Here is an 18,920-nt window from a genome sequence, read left to right on the forward strand (position 1 = left end):
AGGCTCCTGCCTCAAGAAACTATGTGTCCCAAGCCCAGAGGATCTGCTGAGGGGGTTTTATAACAAATGTCCAAGGGTGGGGTCTCTGACAGGATCAGGGTGTGTACCTGGCTTGCACTCTCTTCATCTCATCTCAGGTGGTGGGTCTCTTTAGTCTTGCCTCAGCTGTTTTCTTGGTTGCTTCTCCCTTGACGAGCAACTATTTAAATCTGCCCTTAGGGAAGGTCATGGAGGCTGGAGTCTTGCCTATAAGAAACAGGGGACAAAAATAGGCCTCCCTGCCTGGGAGCCCTACAGGGACCTGCTTGAATTCAATTATTTTGAGCCCAGCCAGAGATTGCCTTGTGAGAGGTAGAAAGAGCATAAGTTTAAGGAGCCTACAGAGGCTGAGGTGATTGGATGGCATCAATGGGCATCAGTTTGAGCAAACCCCGGGAGATGGTGAAAGACAGGGAAGCCTGGCATGCTACAGTCCATGGGGTTGCAAAGAGTCGGACATGACTGAGCGATTGAACAACAACTGACTAGATGTGAATCTAGTCCTGGTATTTTTTACTCTATAACCTTGGACAAGTTACTCAGACTTTCTGAGACTTTTCCCACATATCTCAGGGGGTTACTGTGCATGTAAATTGAGCTGAGGCACATTTGTAGAAGATCTGCCATGGTGCTTAGCACTTAGTGAGCCCTCAGTCAAAAGTGGTTATTTTGTGTTACCTCTCTTCCAGGATCATGAACTTGAATTACCTTATTTTCAATAGAGAATTAATTCTGTGTTTAAAGTATTTAAGAGACAGACAGCAGGAGAAAAAGTAGTGTTAGATGGATGTCCTCTAGAAGTCATATAAAGATGTGTGTTGTCCAATCACTTTTATTTCTTTCTCTTTTCTTTATGCTTATTTTCTGCACTGCTGACCTGGTTGTTATCTTTTAGAAGCTCAAGTTTGTGTTTGTATTTTCTATCATGGATGTGATCAGGTGTTTGGTTCTGAGAATGACAAAAACATCACATCAACTTACTTACGTGATTGAGTCCCTTCGATGCAAATGAAAAATTCACTGTAGTGTAAAATATTTATTAACAGTAGAAAATCCATCACATTAATTATGTTTTATTTCCTTTTCCTTTCAGATTGCTTGAACCACATTGTTTTCCCTTGTCTTTGGTTCCAACAAAATTCTGTTCATCACCTCCTGCCTTGAAAGATGGATTTGTTCAAGTTGGTTATGAAAGAGATTTTTTTCTTTACATATCCTCTTTGCTCCAAGTTCTAGCTCTCTACTGATGTCCATAATCTATTTCCTCCTCCTGTGATGAAGCAGTGCTAAAAACGTTTTATGTGTGAATTTTAGTTTTTATCGGTGAGGGTTTTAGTTTGTGACTTTTCTTCTTTGGCCCAAGGTGATTAGAATTCTGCAGAAGGCAGTGTATCTCTTATGGCAGGGGAAATCAATATCACCACCCAATGAATTAGAAATGTAATCATACCAAAGGGCTGCTAAACATTTCCATTCTGAACATGAAAGTAGGAATCTATAAGCAAAGTTTTCAATATAGAGAACTTTCCATATTTTTTCCACTGAAAGGAGTCGTTTAAAGTTTTTCATAACTACCAGGGCGGGGGTGAAGCATTCCATGTATTCCAGGAGCCAGTAGACATTTAGCCAGTGTCTGGTGAGATATGGGTCATTGTACTTTGAGCAGTTTTCTTGTTCAGGAAGGAACACGAGTCATCTGCCACTGTCACTCTGGAGAACTTTCTTGCCTTTGGGATCACATTAATTTGTGCTCTTCTCACCCTTGTTATGATGAGACTTGGGCTCCAAACCCCAGTAAGTGTCTCTTTGTGCTCACACAGGAATTACTGTTCATCAGGATTTTCTCAATGCCACCAGCCTTGCTTTCTCCATGACAGCTTCTGTCTCTCAGATGCCAGGCCCTTGAACATATACCCACCGAGTGTTTGCTGAGATTTCCCCAGATGTAGGTACTATTCAGAGGTGTGTATGCTGTCTTCAGCTGCAGTGCCTGTGGTGTCCTGTAAAGAACTGGAGGTTCTAAACACTGTCCTGTGGACTGGCTACCTCGTAGGCACCCAGGGAACTGAACAATGCATTATTACTTGACCTTTCTTCCTCCCCCCCCACCCCCTATTTTGTAAGTTTGGGGTAGAGCATGAGAATCTTTTTTCTTTGTTTTAAAATTGCTGCTAGTGATTCTGACAGAGATGGGCAGGTTTAGACACTGTTGAGTTAGACTTTCTCATATAGACGTCCCTTCTGCAAGAAAGAGGAAGGCTTAGGGACTAGAACCAAAGCAGATTAAGTATCTTTCCCCATTTTCTACAAATCTCAATGCCAATCTGGGTGCTGTGTTTCCTACCAACTCCCATAATGGAGCCAGAATGGATCAGGATGAGTAGGACTCTGAGAAGCAGGCTCCATAGAATTTTGTTCTAATGCCTACAGCAGAGTTGTTCCATCTGCAAGTCCTCTTCCAGGCCGATTTTCTTCACCATCCCCTTGAGTAGCAGAGAACTAGAAGGATAAGGAAAGGCACCAATAGAGAAACCAAACAAGCATGATGACTCCCTCGAGGCTCAGACTTCAGATTCTTCCTTGCTTTACCATGAAATCTCACCTCTTGACATTATAGGCTAGTGACTTGCCCTCAAATCTGACTCAGCTCCAGCAACACTTTCCTTATAGGATGGGGCAGGGGAGAGTAGTGGGTGAAGAGCAGCATTATGCTTCTCTGAAGAGTCATCAGTGGGAAACTCAGACTTCCATGAACATGTTAATAAGATGTAAATATTTCTCCCTGTTCATAATGGCTTTTGTAGGGTATGATTGCTGGTGGACAGCCCGTAACACCTCACTAGGAAGAGTTGACTGACAAAGACATTTCTAAAATCTGATAACAGACTTTCCTGAAAGTATAAGAGAAGTTACTTGGCCACTAAAACAATTTTGATAAAATGTTTAGTACAGTGCTTCATTTGGGGAGCAGTCAATAAATTATAGTATAGTGGCATTAATATCTTTATTTCAATTAATGATGGTATCAGTATTGTTAATTAGGACTGTATAGGAAAAAATGACTTTGTGGACAGTCTTCAGAGTGAGCTATTTGAATGTAGGTTGCCTAACGATTACAGAAGTCATGGTTTAAAGGCTGAATATATCTAAAGAAACAATTTATTAATGCAAAAGAGATGTATTCTTCCTCTCTCCATCTTTTATTTCTGTTTAGGATGAAGGTGCCACATTTCCTGTTGGGAAAAACATAGTGTATACTTGCAATGAAGGATACTCTCTGGTTGGAGATCCTGTTGCCAGATGTGGAGAAGATTTGCAGTGGCTTGTTGGGAAAATGCATTGTCAGAGTGAGTGGTCTTGGTTGTGTTATTTCATTTAAGACAAGTGGAAGGGAATAAGTCAGAATAACTAGCTACTCATCGTATGCTCTTGTCTTGATCTTTTTTTTCCTGAAAGGCTCATATGATACCATTCAGGTTTCAGGAGTACCTTGAAAAAATCCTCAGCTTTCTCTAGCTGCTAGTGGTCCTGTTAGGTGAGGCATGTTTTACTACATTTTTATTCCTTTTTTTTTTTTCCCCAAATCTTTTTTGGCTGCACCACATGGCATGTGGGATCTAATACAGTATCCCTTGCATTGGCAGCATGTGACTACTGGAATTTTAACCACTGGATCACCTGGGAAATCTTAATTGCAATTTTAAAGTTTCTGGGGTAAATCAGAATAGGTCAGGGAGCTCAGTTCTAGCCAAGTTCTAGCCAGTTCTCAGTTCTAGTCATGACATTCTTCAGAATTCAGTTAGCAGGGATTTACTATAATCTACTTCCTCAAATGCTTTGTATCCTAGTCTGTTTAGATGTCAGCATCTGAGTAAGTGCTTCTGCATGTTGTATCACCCTAACACTGTTCTCTGGTTCCCATCTCAGCTGTACTATAATGTAAGATTCTGCAGCAGATGGATAGGCAGCACTACTGGGATATATTTTTCCTATATTGATTGTTTTGTGCTATGTGAGGAAAGTCTGAGTGCACACACATACATTTTGCTTTCTTGGGTACATACCTATTAGTGAAATGTCTGAGTTATCAGGCACACACACATTTAGATTTGGTATGCTACCAGTTTTGGTAAAGAATCCACTTGCAGGGCAGGAGAACATTTTCAACGCAGGAGATGCGAATTCCATCCCTAGGTCAGAAAGATCCCCTGGAGAAGGAAACGGCAACACACTCCAGTAATCTTGCCTGGGAAATCCCATGGATACAGGATCCTGGCAGACAGTCCATGGGGTTGCAAGAGTAGGACATGACTTAGCAACTAAACCACCACACCAGTTTTCCAAGTGGTTGTACCAATATACATCTTGGATAGAATCTGAGAATTCAAAATTGCTCTGTATCCTCACCTACACTTGATCACATCTATCTTTAAAAATTTTTTTCGCCATAGTGGTGAGTGTGTAGCAGTATCTTGTTTTTTAATTTATATTTTAAAATTTGTATTTCTTCTGATGACTAACGTTGTTAAGCCTGTTTTCATATATTTATTGCCATTTGCATACTTTTTATGATGAAGTGGCTGTCTAATCTTTTGGGCATTTTTTCTGGAGGTTTGTTAGTCTTTTTCTTAATGACTTGGAAATTCTCCTGTTTTCTTTGTCTCTGTCTTCTCCAGAAGAAATAGGATATCAATATTCCTGAATAGAATGTATTAATAAATATTCCCTAGCTAGGAGTAATAAAGCTAAAAGCCGATTCTTTGAAAAGATTACTTTGCTTGAAGAGCTTCTTTTTCTTTATTGTGTATCTACTGGTGAGGAATTGTCCCACTCTTTGTTCATCTGAAATATTCTTGTTTTATCTTTACTTTTGAAGGATATCTTTACTGGGTAAGGAATTCTAGGTTAGCAGTTATTGTCTTTAAACTTTTTAACATTTTTTTACATTGGCTTCTAATTTCATTATTTTCTAGTGAGAAGTCAACTTTCAGGTTTATTGTTTCTCTTTTGGAAATCATATACTGTTTTGGTCTAGATGTTTCTAAGAATTTATTTATTTATTTATTTATTTTAGAAGCAACTGCCTAAGTGTGATTTTCTTTGTCCTGGTTGATCTTCAAAGCAGTTTTTAACCTACCCTTTAATGTTTTTGGTCAATTTTAGAAAATTACTCACTTTTGTCCTTAAATATTGCTGTCTAATTCTTGCCCACCTCTGCTCATGAGACATAGATGAGACATTTTTTGCAATGTATACACATATACATACATGTATATATATGTGTGTGTGTGTGTGCTACATTTCTTTCTTTTTTTGCTTACTTTGTGATCTTAGTTACTTGAAAGTGAAAATGTTAGTCACTCAGTTGTGTCTGACTCTTTGCAATTCCATGGACTGTAGCCCGTCAGGTTCTTCTGTCCATGGGATTCTCCAGGCAAGAATATTGGAGTGGGTAGCCATTCCCTTCTCCAGGGGATCTTCCTGACCCACGAATCAAACCTGGATCTCCTGCATTGCAGGCAGATTGTTTACCATCTGAGCCACCAAGGCAGCTGAAGCCCCTTAGTTCCCTGACCAGGGATCAAATCCAGGCCCACGGCAATGAAAGCGCTGAGTCTCAACCACTGGACCACGAGGAAATTCCCTATATTTCTTTGCTTTACATCAATTTTCCTCTTTCTGTTTCATTCTAAGTATGTTCTGTTAATCTATATTCTAGTTTATTAATTCTAGGTACTCTCGTTATAATCTGCTTTCAAGAACTCTATTGAATTCTTAATTTCATTTTCCAATTCCATATAAACCATTTGCCCACTTTTCTATACTTTCTAGTTCTCTGTTGAAACTCTCCCTATTCTAATTTAATTTTTTCCAACATACTAATCATAGTTATTTCATGGTTCATGTCTGTTAGCCCCACCATCAGGATCTGCTGTAGATCTGTTTCTATTGTATTTTTGAATATTAGATTAGTTTTGATTGAATGCCAGACTTTATTTTAGAGACTAATAATTTGAGACTTTACATGATGTTATTCTTCTCTAGAAAAAATTTAGGTTTGTTTCTGGCAAGAACAAGGCTGATTTATGTCCAGTTTACCTTTATCCTAGGTTATAACCATTAAGGGATCATAAGGGAAAGTATTGGATTTCTACTGAGGCTCCTCTTTTGTAATAGGACTGAACTGTAATTTTTGATCTCCTAGCCCTGTGAGACTGCTAAAAACTCTCTGCAGCTATTCAGCCTCTGAGCTGTAGCTTTCTCCTTAGTTTAGCAGCCCTTCAGCACATTAAAAAAAATTTTTTTTTTCAAATTTACAAATAGCCTCAAGGACAAAAGTATCACCAAATGTTGTAATCACTGCTTTAGACTTTCCTTTTTCTAGAGTCTTATACCTTGGGATTTCCACTGCTCTGATTGTTCTCTGATGCTCTCAGAAATAGTTTTTCTTATAACTTTTACAGCCTTCCTATATGTCTTAGTGGGAGCATTAGTGTGAAACCGACAAATGCATCATGGCCAGAAATAAACAGTTCTGATGCTAGATTATTAGTTATTTGAAGGCGGAGTATGTGACCAATATTTTGTGTCCCTAGCAGCATTCAACATACTTGGCCAAATGTAGGCCCTCAATAAATGCTGATGTTGAATGAATGAATGGATTTTCTGATAAAGATGGTGCAGAAATAGAGCAGGACTTTGTAGGATATTATCCAAAATCCCACTAGAAAGATTTTTTTTTTAAGTCATGAATTCTGACTTGCTTTCTACCATTATGCATGTTTTTCATTTTTTTCCTTTTTTTTTTTTTTAAGTAGAAGATATGAACTAATGACTGTAATGGAATAAGGAAAGATAGAAATGGGAAACCAAGAAAGATTTAACATGCTCATGGTTGCAAGGTTAAAGGTGGTTCTTTAAAAATTTCAGAGAGCAAAATATCTAATTGGATATATGCAATGACATGCAAATGAACACAGCTCTTGGGAAAATTTTGGTGAGACTTCACCAGATGAGAGAGAAGTGGCAGCTGTGAAAAGTCTGGTTTTGACAGCAGGCTGGACTTGGGACCTTATAATGCTTGTTCATTTTAAGTTGTCATATGACTTTGCGGGCAGGGGTGAGAGGGTGGGAACTGTTTTCATTTACAGTCGTTTACAACACTACATGACAGGCATGGTGGGACATGTGTTTCAGGGCCTCCTAAGAGTGAACTCACCTCTTCTTCCTTGTCCTCTAGTTTGAAAAAGCAGAACAAGTATATCAGCACCATTCAGGGCTGTCATTTTTAAAAAGATAATCTAGGAAAGCAAGAAACCTTGTATTTTGCTCTCTTTTCTCTTTAGAAATTGCCTGCGTTCTGCCTGCACTGATGGATGGTATACAGAGTCATCCCCACAAACCTTTCTATACCATTGGCGAGAAGGTGACCATTTCCTGTTCAGGCAGCAGATCCTTAGAAGGTCCTTCGACATTTCTCTGTAGTTCCAGCCTTAAGTGGAGCCCTGAGGTAAAGAATGTCCAGTGTGTGCAGAAAGGTGAGTGGCTCCTGGGTCTGTCCAAGGACACGTGAACTCAGGGAGTGAGAGTCCCTGTGGCCGTTCTGAACTTCTATGATGGAATCATTCCCTCCATCCAGACCCCACTATGAGAAGGAGGTCTAGACTGGGTAACTAGACTTTTTGCACATAACACATAGACTCACAGAATTCAAGGAAAGGCAAGAATAGCCCAGGTGATTCTCAGATTTTAAGTTAAATCCTTCATATCCATGAATAGCTTTATATTTGTAGAATACCAAGAAAACAAAGAATTTCTAAAAGATGATTTCAGGCTTCCTCCTGACTTTTTAAAAATGTACTTTTATGAAATACAGAGTTGAGATCACAATTTATATAAAATTCTGACTATTTCATTTTTGGGCTCTTACAGTTTATTAGTGTTATTGAAATTGAATATTTAAAAGCATTTACATTTAAGCCTGCAAAGCAGAAGTTATGAAAAGGAAAGTATTGTGGTTTGTGAAATTATTCTTAATAGTAGAAATCCAAATATCCAGTATTTTGAACATATGGCAAATTAAAATGGCCTTTTAAAATGTTTTTAATTTTTATTGGAGTATAGTTGATTTGCAATGTTGTGTTAGTTTTAGGTGTACAACAAAGTGAATCAGTTATGCATATACATGTATCCACTCTTTTTTAGATTCTTTACCCATGTAGGTCTTTATAGAGTATTGAGTGGAGTTTCTGTACTATACAGTAAGTCCTTATTAGTACCTATTTTATATATCGTAATGTGTATATGTCCATCCCAACCTCCCAATTTAACTCTTCCGCCCTTCCCTCCTGGTAACCATAAGTTTGTTTCCTACAACTGTGATTCCATTTCTGTTTCGTAAATAAGTCCACTTGTAGAAAATGTTTCAAACTATTTCTTTTCAGAGATACTTAAGACGGGTTGGATTTGTTTTCAAAATAAACTCTTTCTTTTTTGTTTACATTTTTAAATAAACAGACTTCCCTGGTAGCTCAGCTGGTAAAGAATCCGCTTGCAATGCGGGAGACCTGGGTTCGATCTCTGGGTTGGAAAGATCCCCTGGAGAAGGAAACGGCTACCCACTCCAGTATTCTAGCCTGGAGAATTCCATGGACTGTATAGTCCATGGGGTCGCAAAGCGTCGGACACGACTGAACGACTTTCACTTTAATAAATGGAAAATATTATGCTTACAACAGTTAAAAACAAGGAAGAAGTCATACTTCCATTCTATTTTATATGATATCCTTATTTCTTGAGTATATGATTTAAAAAAAAATTTTAATTGGAAGATAATTACTCTACAATGTTGTATTGGTTTTTGCCGTACATGAGTATATGATTTTTAATTCAATGTTGAAGTTTGTCTTCTATGGCAAAGATGAAATAGCTGATTCCATAAGTAATAATAATATTCCCTGGTGACTCAGATGATAAAGAATCTGCCTGGCAATGCAGGAGTCTCTGCTCAATCCCTGGATCAGGAAAATCCCCTGGAGAAGGGAACGGCAACTCACTCCAGTATTCTTGCTTGGAGAAGCCCATGGACAGAGGAGTCTGGTGGGCTACAGTCCATGAGGTTGCAAAGCATTGTACACGACTGAGCAACTTTAACTTTGAAGTTTGTCATCTATGACGAAGATGAAGTAGTTGATTCCATGAGTAATAATATGGGGTAGATTAGATGTGCACAACTAAAAAGAGAGTAGGTTGCCTGGAGGGTTCTATGGCTGATGGAGACCTGGGCTGTGGTATTAAATAGACTGTAGAGGACAATAGGAGGGAAGCATGTTCGTGGAATGGCCTCCATGCCCATCCCACGTGCTCTGTGGCTGTCAGAGGACCACAGCAGAGACGACAGCTTTGTTTTCCACACGCACTGAAGCATGACTGAGTTATTTGGGATAAACTAAGGGACCTGTACCAATATTGTTAAAATTAAAGAGAACAGTGCATAGTTGATGAGGTTTCTCTTTTCCTCTAAATGAGATTATATACTTTTTTTTTTCTGAAATGTCTTTTTCAGTCACTTTATAGTACAATTTGGTATGAATTTTCTCCCCCTCAGCAAATTCTATTAAGGCTTTAATTAAGGATGTTTTCCAAACCTGTGTATTTTTTGAAAGACGTGGATAACAATAATAACTACCCTTAAAATAAGCCTATAACAAACAAAAAAGGGCCAGGTTTGTTAGCTTCCAGAGTTTTAAAATACCTGCTGTTTATGTAGTCTTTTTTTTTAATTGTAGTAAAATACACACAACATTTACCATTTTAACCATTTAAAAATGTGCAATTCAGAAGCATTAAATACATTCCCATTATTGTTCAACCATCACTGTCATCCAACATTCCTTCTTCCCAAACTGAAACTCTACCCGTTAAACACGTGTCTCTCATTTATCTCCACCCCCAGTGGTATTTAGCCTTGATGTGAAGATATTTGATTTTAAAATAGTGAAGGTACTTCTGTAGGTGGATCCTAAGAGTGGGTTTACTTGGTTAATTAAGCTATGAAGATGACAAAGCCATGTTCTTTCTACACGCAAGTCCCTTGTCTAGGTAATTCCACAAGCGATTTTTTACAAAGCAATTATGAGAACTTTTAGAAAATATGTAAAATCTAAAATTTCATTCTTAAGAATGATTAGCAAAAAAGCTGCTAATAATAATGGAGAATTCATTTACACAGCTTAATCATTGAACTTCAGCTTGGGTACATTTAGATCAGACTTTCTCAACCCCAACACTATTGGAATTTTGGGACCTGATAATTCTTTGTTGTGGTAGCCTATCCTATGTATTGTGACATGTTTGGCAGAATCCCTGGTCTCTGCTATCTCACAGGGATAACAACCGAAAATGTCCCTTGACTTTGCCCAGTGTCCCCTGGGGGGCAAAACTGTCCCTGGTTGAGAAGCATTGATGTAAATAATACCATCAAAGTATTTTATTTTGGAATCATTTAAGATTTCAGAAAAGTTGCATTATAGTTTCCATATACCCTTTACTCATCTTCCCATACTATTGACACCTCATATACCTTGACATAATTTAGTTGGTCAAAACCAAGGCATTAATATTAATTAGTACAACACTGTCAACTAAACTACAGATTCTTCATTCATCACGTTTTTCCACGGATGTCGTTTTCATCGTCTAGGATCCAATTCAGGATACTATATCGCATTTAAGATAATACCATTTTAAAGAAAAATGCTTAAAGAATAAATACTTGCTATAGATAATGCTGGACACGACAGACATACTTCACCTTGCTACCATTTTTACAAGTTTATGCCTTCCTTGTTCATGAGATTTTCCTGTCATGTCTAAAGCTCTTAAGTTTTCCAAAAGTAAGGAAGCATTCGACAGTTTGTGCATCCATAAAAACATGACCTTCAGACAAATGATCTTTACAGGTATATCTAACAGGTAACTAGTTTGATGATGAAAAAGTATATGCCACAGAATTCCATTGTAATGAAGCTGCCAGGAGGTGGAAATGGCAAGATGGTGTACACTCTTCACTTTGTAGTCAGGCCTAGCTGCGGCCATGGCAAATTAAGCTCTTGCAAGTCGGACCAAGGTGTTTCCCTGACGAAACTGGAATGGTAATTGGCTTTCTATCGGTTTGTAGTAAACATGAAGGAAAGGATTTTATCGATGTAAATACCTCCAGACATTTACTCACTGTTGAGGGGAGACCACTTGGACATTTACATGTAAGAGATTATTATAGTCATCCTTGAGATACTGAGAGTTCTTCTTGTATAGGTTATATTATGGTATGCTTTCTGTCTCATGATAGGCACAGTGGGCAAAACGTACCCAAATAACACACAGTTTTTAAACCCCACCTTCTTTTTTAAAATTTTTAATTGGAGGATAATTGCTTTACAATGTGTTGGTTTCTGCCATACAAAAATGTGAATCAGCCGTAAGTATGTATATGTCCCCTTCCCTTGAACCTCCCTCCCACCTCCCACACCATCCCATACTTCTGGGTTGTCACAGAGCACCAGGTTGAGCTCCCTGCATCATACAGCAAATTCCCACCAGCTATCTATTTTACATATGTAATGTTTATGTTTCAGTGCTACTCTCTTAATATATTTTAAACTCCACCTTTTTGAAGAAAAGGAGCCTACACCATGGGACTTCAATTCAGACAAACATGGACTTAAATCCTGGCTTGGCCAATTTGTTAACTAGCATGAATTTCTTAACTTTTCTGACTCTTAGTTTCCTCATCTCTTAAATGGGCATCTATTAAGGAGAATTGAACTGAACTGAACTGATGACCAAAGACGTTATTTGTTGGGTCTGTGATGCTGTATCTCTTGTAAAATGCTTTATAGCTTTATTAATTTATTAATTATAAGAATTTGTTGCCTGGTTCAACAATTGAAATATTCCTTGTTTACTACAAAGAAGCTCTTCTCCTAATGGTCACATCTCCATTATTCTTTTCTTTTAGAAGCACCTCTGGCACCGAAAGTGCCTGAATGTCAGCCCTGGGAGAAACTGCAGAATTCAAGATGTGTTTGTAAAATGCCCTATGAATGCGGGTAAGCTCTGTTTTCTTCTATTCAAAATAGATTGAATGATTTCTTAGATGCTAGTCTCTGTTGGATCGAAGGTGTTACTGACCAAGGATCAAGGCCCTTTGCATTTCAGTTCAGTCCATTTGCTGCCTGTTTTTGCCTGGATCACCAGGGCTGACCATTGGTGGTGTCAGGCAGTGTTCTAGTCTGGCTGGTGAGGAAGGCTGAAGGATTGCTTGAGGCTGGTTGTTTTCTGTATAAAATGGGACAAAATGACAAAACTGTCAACTGAGGATTTAGAGCTTGAGGAGATTAGGGCTGAAATTCCCTTGAGACATAAACTTCTTTTTTTTTTTTTAATCATTTTATTTATTTATTTTTGGCTGTGCTGGGTCTTCCTTGCCGCAAGCGGGGGCTACTCTCTAGTTGCGGTGTACGCATTTCTCTTTGCCTTGGCTTCTCTTGTTGCAGAGCATGACCTTTAGGGCATGCAGGCTCAGCAGTTTCAGCTCCCAGGCTCTAGAGCACAAGCTCAGTAGTTGTGGTGCATGGGCTTAGTTATGCGTAGCATGTGGGATCTTCCTGGATTGGAGATTGAACCCGTCTCTCTTGCACTGGCAGGCTGATTCTTTACCACTGAGCTGCCAGGGAAGCCCCAGAGACATCAACTTTTAAAGCAATACCAACAGAGAAAAAAGCAGCTGCTTCTCTAATTCTTGAAATATGTTTCTAGATTTGCATTCCAAGAACACCATCCCACTTGAAATCGCTCCATTGTAGAAATATAGCTGAAGTAATTACTACATGTTGGATACAGATGGCATGATTAAATTAGGACAAGAGGAGGTTTATTGGTGGGACTATTTACAGAAATGTGGATTGAGTAAAGAAAACTGCACACCACAGGGCAGTATTCTTGAACTGGTAGAAACTGAACTGAACTGGTTCAGTTCAGTATTTATGAACTGGTTTACATTTTTTCCATGCCTAAGTCAGAAGTTGTGAAAGAGGAGCATTTATGAAAACCTGTTGACAGAGGGCTAGTGGAGGAGGAATTGAGTCTCTCATTTTAGGGTCTTCAGAGATGCCTAGGAGTGAGCCAGGGGAATAAACACCCCAACTGTACTCTCTTTCCTCCCTCCTCTTCTGCCAGAGCCCCACAATGATCTAACACTCCTGAAGCTAGAGGACAAGGAAGTCTGTTGATGTGGTCCATACACTTCAGCTTCCCAGGCAGAGTGGAGAAGAGAAGAGGGTGAATCTGGAGAGGCAAATGGGAAACATCCAGTCCCTAGGACTTACTGACCATCTCTAAGGTTAAGAATCAAAACACAAATTTATTGGCCAATTGCTTGGCTTTCAGTTAGTATGGTCATCAAGACACATATCCAACTCCTTGAATACCTACATTGATGACTAAGGGGTATCCTATAAGAAGTAACTTCTTGTATGAAAGAGAATAAACAGCTGAATAACATAAATGGAAATGGTAAAAAAAAAAAAAGAAAAGAAAAAGGAGAAAAAGCAAACAAACACAAAAAAAGGTCAGTCCAGAATCTTCTGACTGTGCTGTTATTCTCTATTAATCATTGTTTACTTTGATTCACCTTCATCTTCTTTTCAACTTCTTTGCTTCATTGAGTTTATCTGCAGCCTGTTGTTTATACACATGGGAGGAGTTTTTCAGATATGGGCTTCCCAGATGGCCCAAGTGGTAAAGAATCCAGCTGCCAATGCAGGAGACACAAGAGACATGGGTTTGATCCCTGGGTGGGGAAGACCCCCTGGAGTAGGAAATGGCAATCTGCTCAAGTATTCTTGCCTGGAAAATTCCATGGACAGATGAGCCTGTCCTCTAGGCTCCTCCATAGAGCCACAGTCCATGGGGTTGCAAAGAGTCAGACACAACTGAGCGACTACATGTGCACTGATAACAAGGGAGGTGGCTTGTAAGGTCTTTGCCGTTTAAGCTGTTCTGAGAACTTCTATTTAAAGTTTAAATAAACAGATTAAAAAAAAGATACAAGGATTTGTTTCCGTTATGTATTTCTGTATTTCTTTGTCGGAACAAATTTAGCTCTTGGTTAGAGAAGAAAACAGTAGAGCTAAATATATGTAAGTAAATATAGATTCTGTCTGTTACTCAAAAATGCCTTTTGCTGTCTAAGGTTTCACTACAGTAATGGCATCCTTACCCATCAGTATTCAGATATGTGGTTGTTTTTATTAGTGACATTTCAAATACAGGCACTATTTTAGCACCAGTGCATAAGGAAAAAGAGTAACACATTTCACAGAAATATTTCTAAACTATTTTGTAAACACAGATACTCTAAAAATAGCATTGAAAAATAGAGTTCATCTTCCCTTGAGAATTCAGTCATCTGCTGTGGATAATGCTATCACGTGGACGTGAACTCTCAGGGCTGCTGGGCTGGGAAGAGCTGCTTTCTTCCGCCGTTAGTGGTCCCATTTTTTCAAAATTTATTTATTTTTTAATTGAAGGATAATTGCTTTACAGAATTTAGTTGTTTTCTGTCAAGCCTCAACATGAATCATCACAGGTACACATAGTCGCATTTGACTTCGGTCCCTCTGAGTGTGTGCGTGTGTGCTGGTGCTTCAGTTGTGAGAGACTCTCTGCGACCCTGCGGACGGTCGCCCTCCAGGTTCCTCCGCTCGTGGAATTCTTCAGGCGAGAATGCTGGAGTGGGTTGCCATGGCCCCCTCCAGTGATCTTAGCTAATCTTCTGTCTCCTCCTTTGCCATCAATCTACCAGCTGTTGCTAACAGACCATTGCCTTCTCTTTTAATTTGCTGTATCTGATCTGTTCTAAATGAAACTAGATCGACACCAGATATCTAAGATTATAAAACTTGTGAGCAAATAAAGAGCAAAATATGTTCATTTTGAAGACTGGAGGGGATTGGGCCTTAGCAATGTGGGGGATTTGAATGTCTGTCCCCTCATTTGGCTGTGGGAGAAAACATCTGAAGCACTGAGCCCAGAGCCTCACCTTTCACTTCTCATTCTCAGCTTTGAGGAAAGAAAATTTTGTAAAGGAAGTAATTTAAAAATTTTGTTTCAGGTCCTCCTTGGATGTATGTGCTCGAGATGAGAGAAGCAAAAGGATACTGCCTCTGACCGTTTGCAAGATGCACGTTCTCCAGTGCCAGGGTAGAAATTACACTGTGGCTGGTAGGGAGAGCTGCATTCTGCCCGCCTCAGCTGAAAAAGCTTGCGGTGTGTGTCCACTATGGGAAAAATGTGATGGTAAGGGACATTTCATATTTGTGATTATAAAAGTACTTCAGTAGTAGGAGTGAAGTTTTCAAAAATGTAGTTTGCTATTTTAGCAACAGATGAAAGCACATCCCTAAGTATGTCAAAGACTCAGACTGATCTGAGTGTGAAGCCTGGCATCAGGCTCAGAACCTGCTTACTCTGGAGTGAAATGCCTCCCTTGCCTGGTCCTGCATACAGGAGTGGGTAGCCATTCCCTTCTCCAGGGGATCTTCCTGACCCAGGGATCGAACCCCAGTCTCCTGATATCTCCACTATTCACCCCAGCTGCCTTCCCTGGGGAGGGGGAGTGGTGGGTGAAGACCCCTCCCTGGTGGTCTGAACTTGTTGGGTCACTCAGTCATGTCTGACTCTTTGAGACCCCGTGGATGGTAGCCGGCCAGGTTCCTCTGTCCATGGAATTCTCCAGGCAAGAATGCTGGAGTGGGTTGCCATTTTCTTCTCCAGGGGATCTTCCTGACCCAGGGATTGAACCCAGGTTGATTGCATTGCATGCAGGTTTGTTACTATCTGAGCCACCAGGGAAGCCCTGATGGCCTGAATGTCCTCCCAAATATCACATTCCACCTTCATGATTTTTGCTCTGTCCTTGTATTATCCATATTATGTACTCATTAAAAAAAGAAACAGAGTCACATAAAAATAACAGTTTTTAAAAGAGGAAATTTTATAGCACATCTTCAATAGGAAATATCCCTTACCATAAATATTAGGTAACCACAAAAATGTCTTCCCAGGTGGCTCAGTGGTAAAGAATCTGCCTGCCAAGCAGGAGACTGGTTGTTGCAACTTAGCAACAACAAAGGGGCATGTTGGAAGCACACCAGTGCCAGGCTGACATTTTCTCCTAGAAGCAATCAAAAGGATGTGATGGAAAAGAAGATGCTACTTGCTGGTCTCCTGTCCTGGTGTCCTGGTAGCACTTAACAGTGACCTTGACAACCACCACCAGGGGTCCCACCTCTGAGGGGGAAGAGCTGAGTTGCCCAAGCCAGGTCACGGTCCTCAGTTTCCCCATCTATAAATCTGGGAGCCTGATGGTTCTTTCTTGATCTGTAAGGTCTCTACCAGCTCCTCAGGGCCTCCTGCTCCTGCGTGGTACCCCCTGGGCACCTTTCCTCTCACCCCTGTCCCATTTGCAGCAGAGACGGTGACACATACAACTCTATGGCCATGTCTGAGTCACTTTCGGTTTGGCAGTCACCACAGTCTTCTGGCCGACCTGGTTACCCTCCTTCCAGGGATGCCTGGCTGATGTATTCCAGCTCGCCCCTTCAGCGCCCACACTGCTTTCCTTCCCACTCGTTTCTGTTTGGTCTTTACGGGGTATGAGGCCTTTTGGGTTTCATGTCCTCTTTCTCAAAGCAAGTTAATTCTCCTTTTCTTTGTCTCCCTCTGTTTGAGGCTTGCCGCTCGGCTCTTTGCTGAGGTCTCTGCCTTTAGTCTGGTCGTTGAGGGGTCACATCATGTTTGCAGCCCCCCTGGGCAGCACCTGAAGGAGAGAACCGCCCCATGGGCGTCCAATCGACGGGAAGCCTGGCACCAGCCTCAGAACCTGCTTACTCTGGAGCAAAATGCCTCCCTTGCCCGGTCCTGCATACTGGAGCAGGTTGCCAATCCTTGCTCCAGGGGATCTTCCTGACCCAGGGATTGAACCCCGATCTCCTGTATTACAGGCAGATTCTTTGCTGTCTGAGGCACCAGGGAAGCCCACACTAGGGGCTGGGCCGGTAGTGGGTGACAGGAACACCGTAGCTCTCCAGTCACCACTCGCATAACTGTGGATGGGATGCGCCTGGCTCCCCCCCACCCCACCCCCACCACGTGCCATCAAGCCTCTCTCGCTTCTTTTTCCAGCCGAGGGCAGCGAATGTGTCTGCAGAGCCACTTCGGAGTGCGAGAAAGCAGGATTTAGCGTCTGCGTAGAGGTGAACGGCAGGGAGCAGACGATGACGGAGTGCGAGGCTGGGGTCCTGAGATGCAGAGGACTGAGCATCTCCGTCACCAGCATCCTGCCCTGCGCGGCCGAGGCCGCGTAGTTCCTGGCGCCCGAGGGCCGGCTCGCTGTCCCGCAGGCGCTGTGGCTGAACTAAAGCTCTGCACAGCCAGCCCTGTAGAGGCTTCCCAGCACGCAGGCCCATTCTTTCTCCTTCCCCTCCATGTCCCCTTCCCCCAACTCGTACCCCTGCATAATCCCACAGCCCTTTGTCCTCCCAAACCCGAATTCAGATCTTCTTTCTCTTCTCTTTCTAAAAAATGTCAGTCTGAAGGATATTGATGAACCTTTGCAGATGTTTTGTAGTTCTATGGACCTTGCCTTGTTTTTTTTTTATCTGAAAATTAGAGGGTTAGAGAAAATTAGAGAAATTTCAATGCTCTATGATTCTTTTAAGTATGATTGACTCCGCTCATGAGCCAGAATACATTCTACAAATTGATTAGAAAAACAGAAAGATTAGAGAGGCTTCACTCAGTGAAACTGAATACAAAGGGGACCTGGAATGGAAGAAGACGGATACAATCATTCCGGATACAATCATTCTGTCCCAAGTGGTAATCCCAGGCTTCACCCTGTTGACCCAGGCAGGACACCTGGAGATCCCTAATCTTATCAGGAGATTGAATCACCTGTCATCAAAGTGGAATCCATCATGTGAGGGCCACAGGGGCACCTTCTACCTTCTTGTCTGAGAACAAATACAATTCAGGCTTCTCTCTGGAGCTTTTCTTTAGTATGTGCCAAATTCAAGACCTGCAATTTGCCTTCCTCCTCTCTCTCTTTTTCTTTTTTTGGTAGGAAGCATCATTTATGCTTGAGCTATTGAGTGATTGCATATTTGGGTGAAGAGTGTTCTTTAATATGGATACACACCTAGATTTTTCTGGGAACTCTACAGGTAGATCCGTTTGAAGCATTAGCTTTCTATTTATCCCCTATTCATCTTTCATCAAAACAAAATAGCAGCTGTAGGAGGTTAAATGAGTGGGCTTCAATGGGATTTAAAATATGCGTTTATATACAAATAATATCTGTATTTTCTGATACATTTTAATAAAGCTTTAGTTTAAATGACAATGATTTAAAAACTCATTAAAGATACCATTCTTTGAAATTTAAAAAAATCTGTGTTATGTTTAATCTTAAAGAATCTTGCCATGAAGAATGGCTAATGTGCTCTTTTTTACATTTAAAGCATTTTAAATTACTTTGTTGAGGTATGATTGACATGTAAAGAGCTGTACATGAGTTTGGGGATAAGTATACATCTGTGAGAAACTTCCCAGGTGGCGCTAGTGGTAAAGAACCTGCCTGCCAATGCAGGAGATGTAAAAGATGTGGGTTCGATCCCTTGGTAGGGAAGATCCCTGGGAGGAGAGCATGGCAACCCACTCCAGTATTCTTGCCTGGAGAATCCCATGGACAGAGGAGCCCAGTGCTACAGTCCAAAGAGTCAGACATGACTGAAGCGACTTAGCACGCATGCATGCAT

At 40.7% G+C, this 18,920-nt stretch overlaps 1 protein-coding gene across 1 annotated transcript in view; it reads left to right on the forward strand.

Moving 5' to 3' along the window:
• C7 (complement C7) overlaps positions 1 to 18,552 on the forward strand; it is a 55,346-nt gene extending 36,794 nt beyond the window's left edge. Inside the window, exons 13-18 of the mRNA XM_081517540.1 lie at positions 1,133 to 1,220; positions 3,254 to 3,386; positions 7,386 to 7,577; positions 12,059 to 12,149; positions 15,215 to 15,399; positions 17,287 to 18,552. Of these exons, the coding sequence (XP_081373666.1) occupies positions 1,133 to 1,220; positions 3,254 to 3,386; positions 7,386 to 7,577; positions 12,059 to 12,149; positions 15,215 to 15,399; positions 17,287 to 17,468 (871 nt within the window). The 3' untranslated portion in view covers positions 17,469 to 18,552. The remainder of the gene's footprint in view (positions 1 to 1,132; positions 1,221 to 3,253; positions 3,387 to 7,385; positions 7,578 to 12,058; positions 12,150 to 15,214; positions 15,400 to 17,286) is intronic.
• Positions 18,553 to 18,920: the final 368 nt, after the last annotated feature.

This window comes from Giraffa tippelskirchi, chromosome 8, assembly GCF_054371585.1.
Source record: "Giraffa tippelskirchi isolate mGirTip1 chromosome 8, T2T-mGirTip1v1.2.pri, whole genome shotgun sequence".
Classification (NCBI taxonomy): Eukaryota; Metazoa; Chordata; class Mammalia; order Artiodactyla; family Giraffidae; genus Giraffa; species Giraffa tippelskirchi.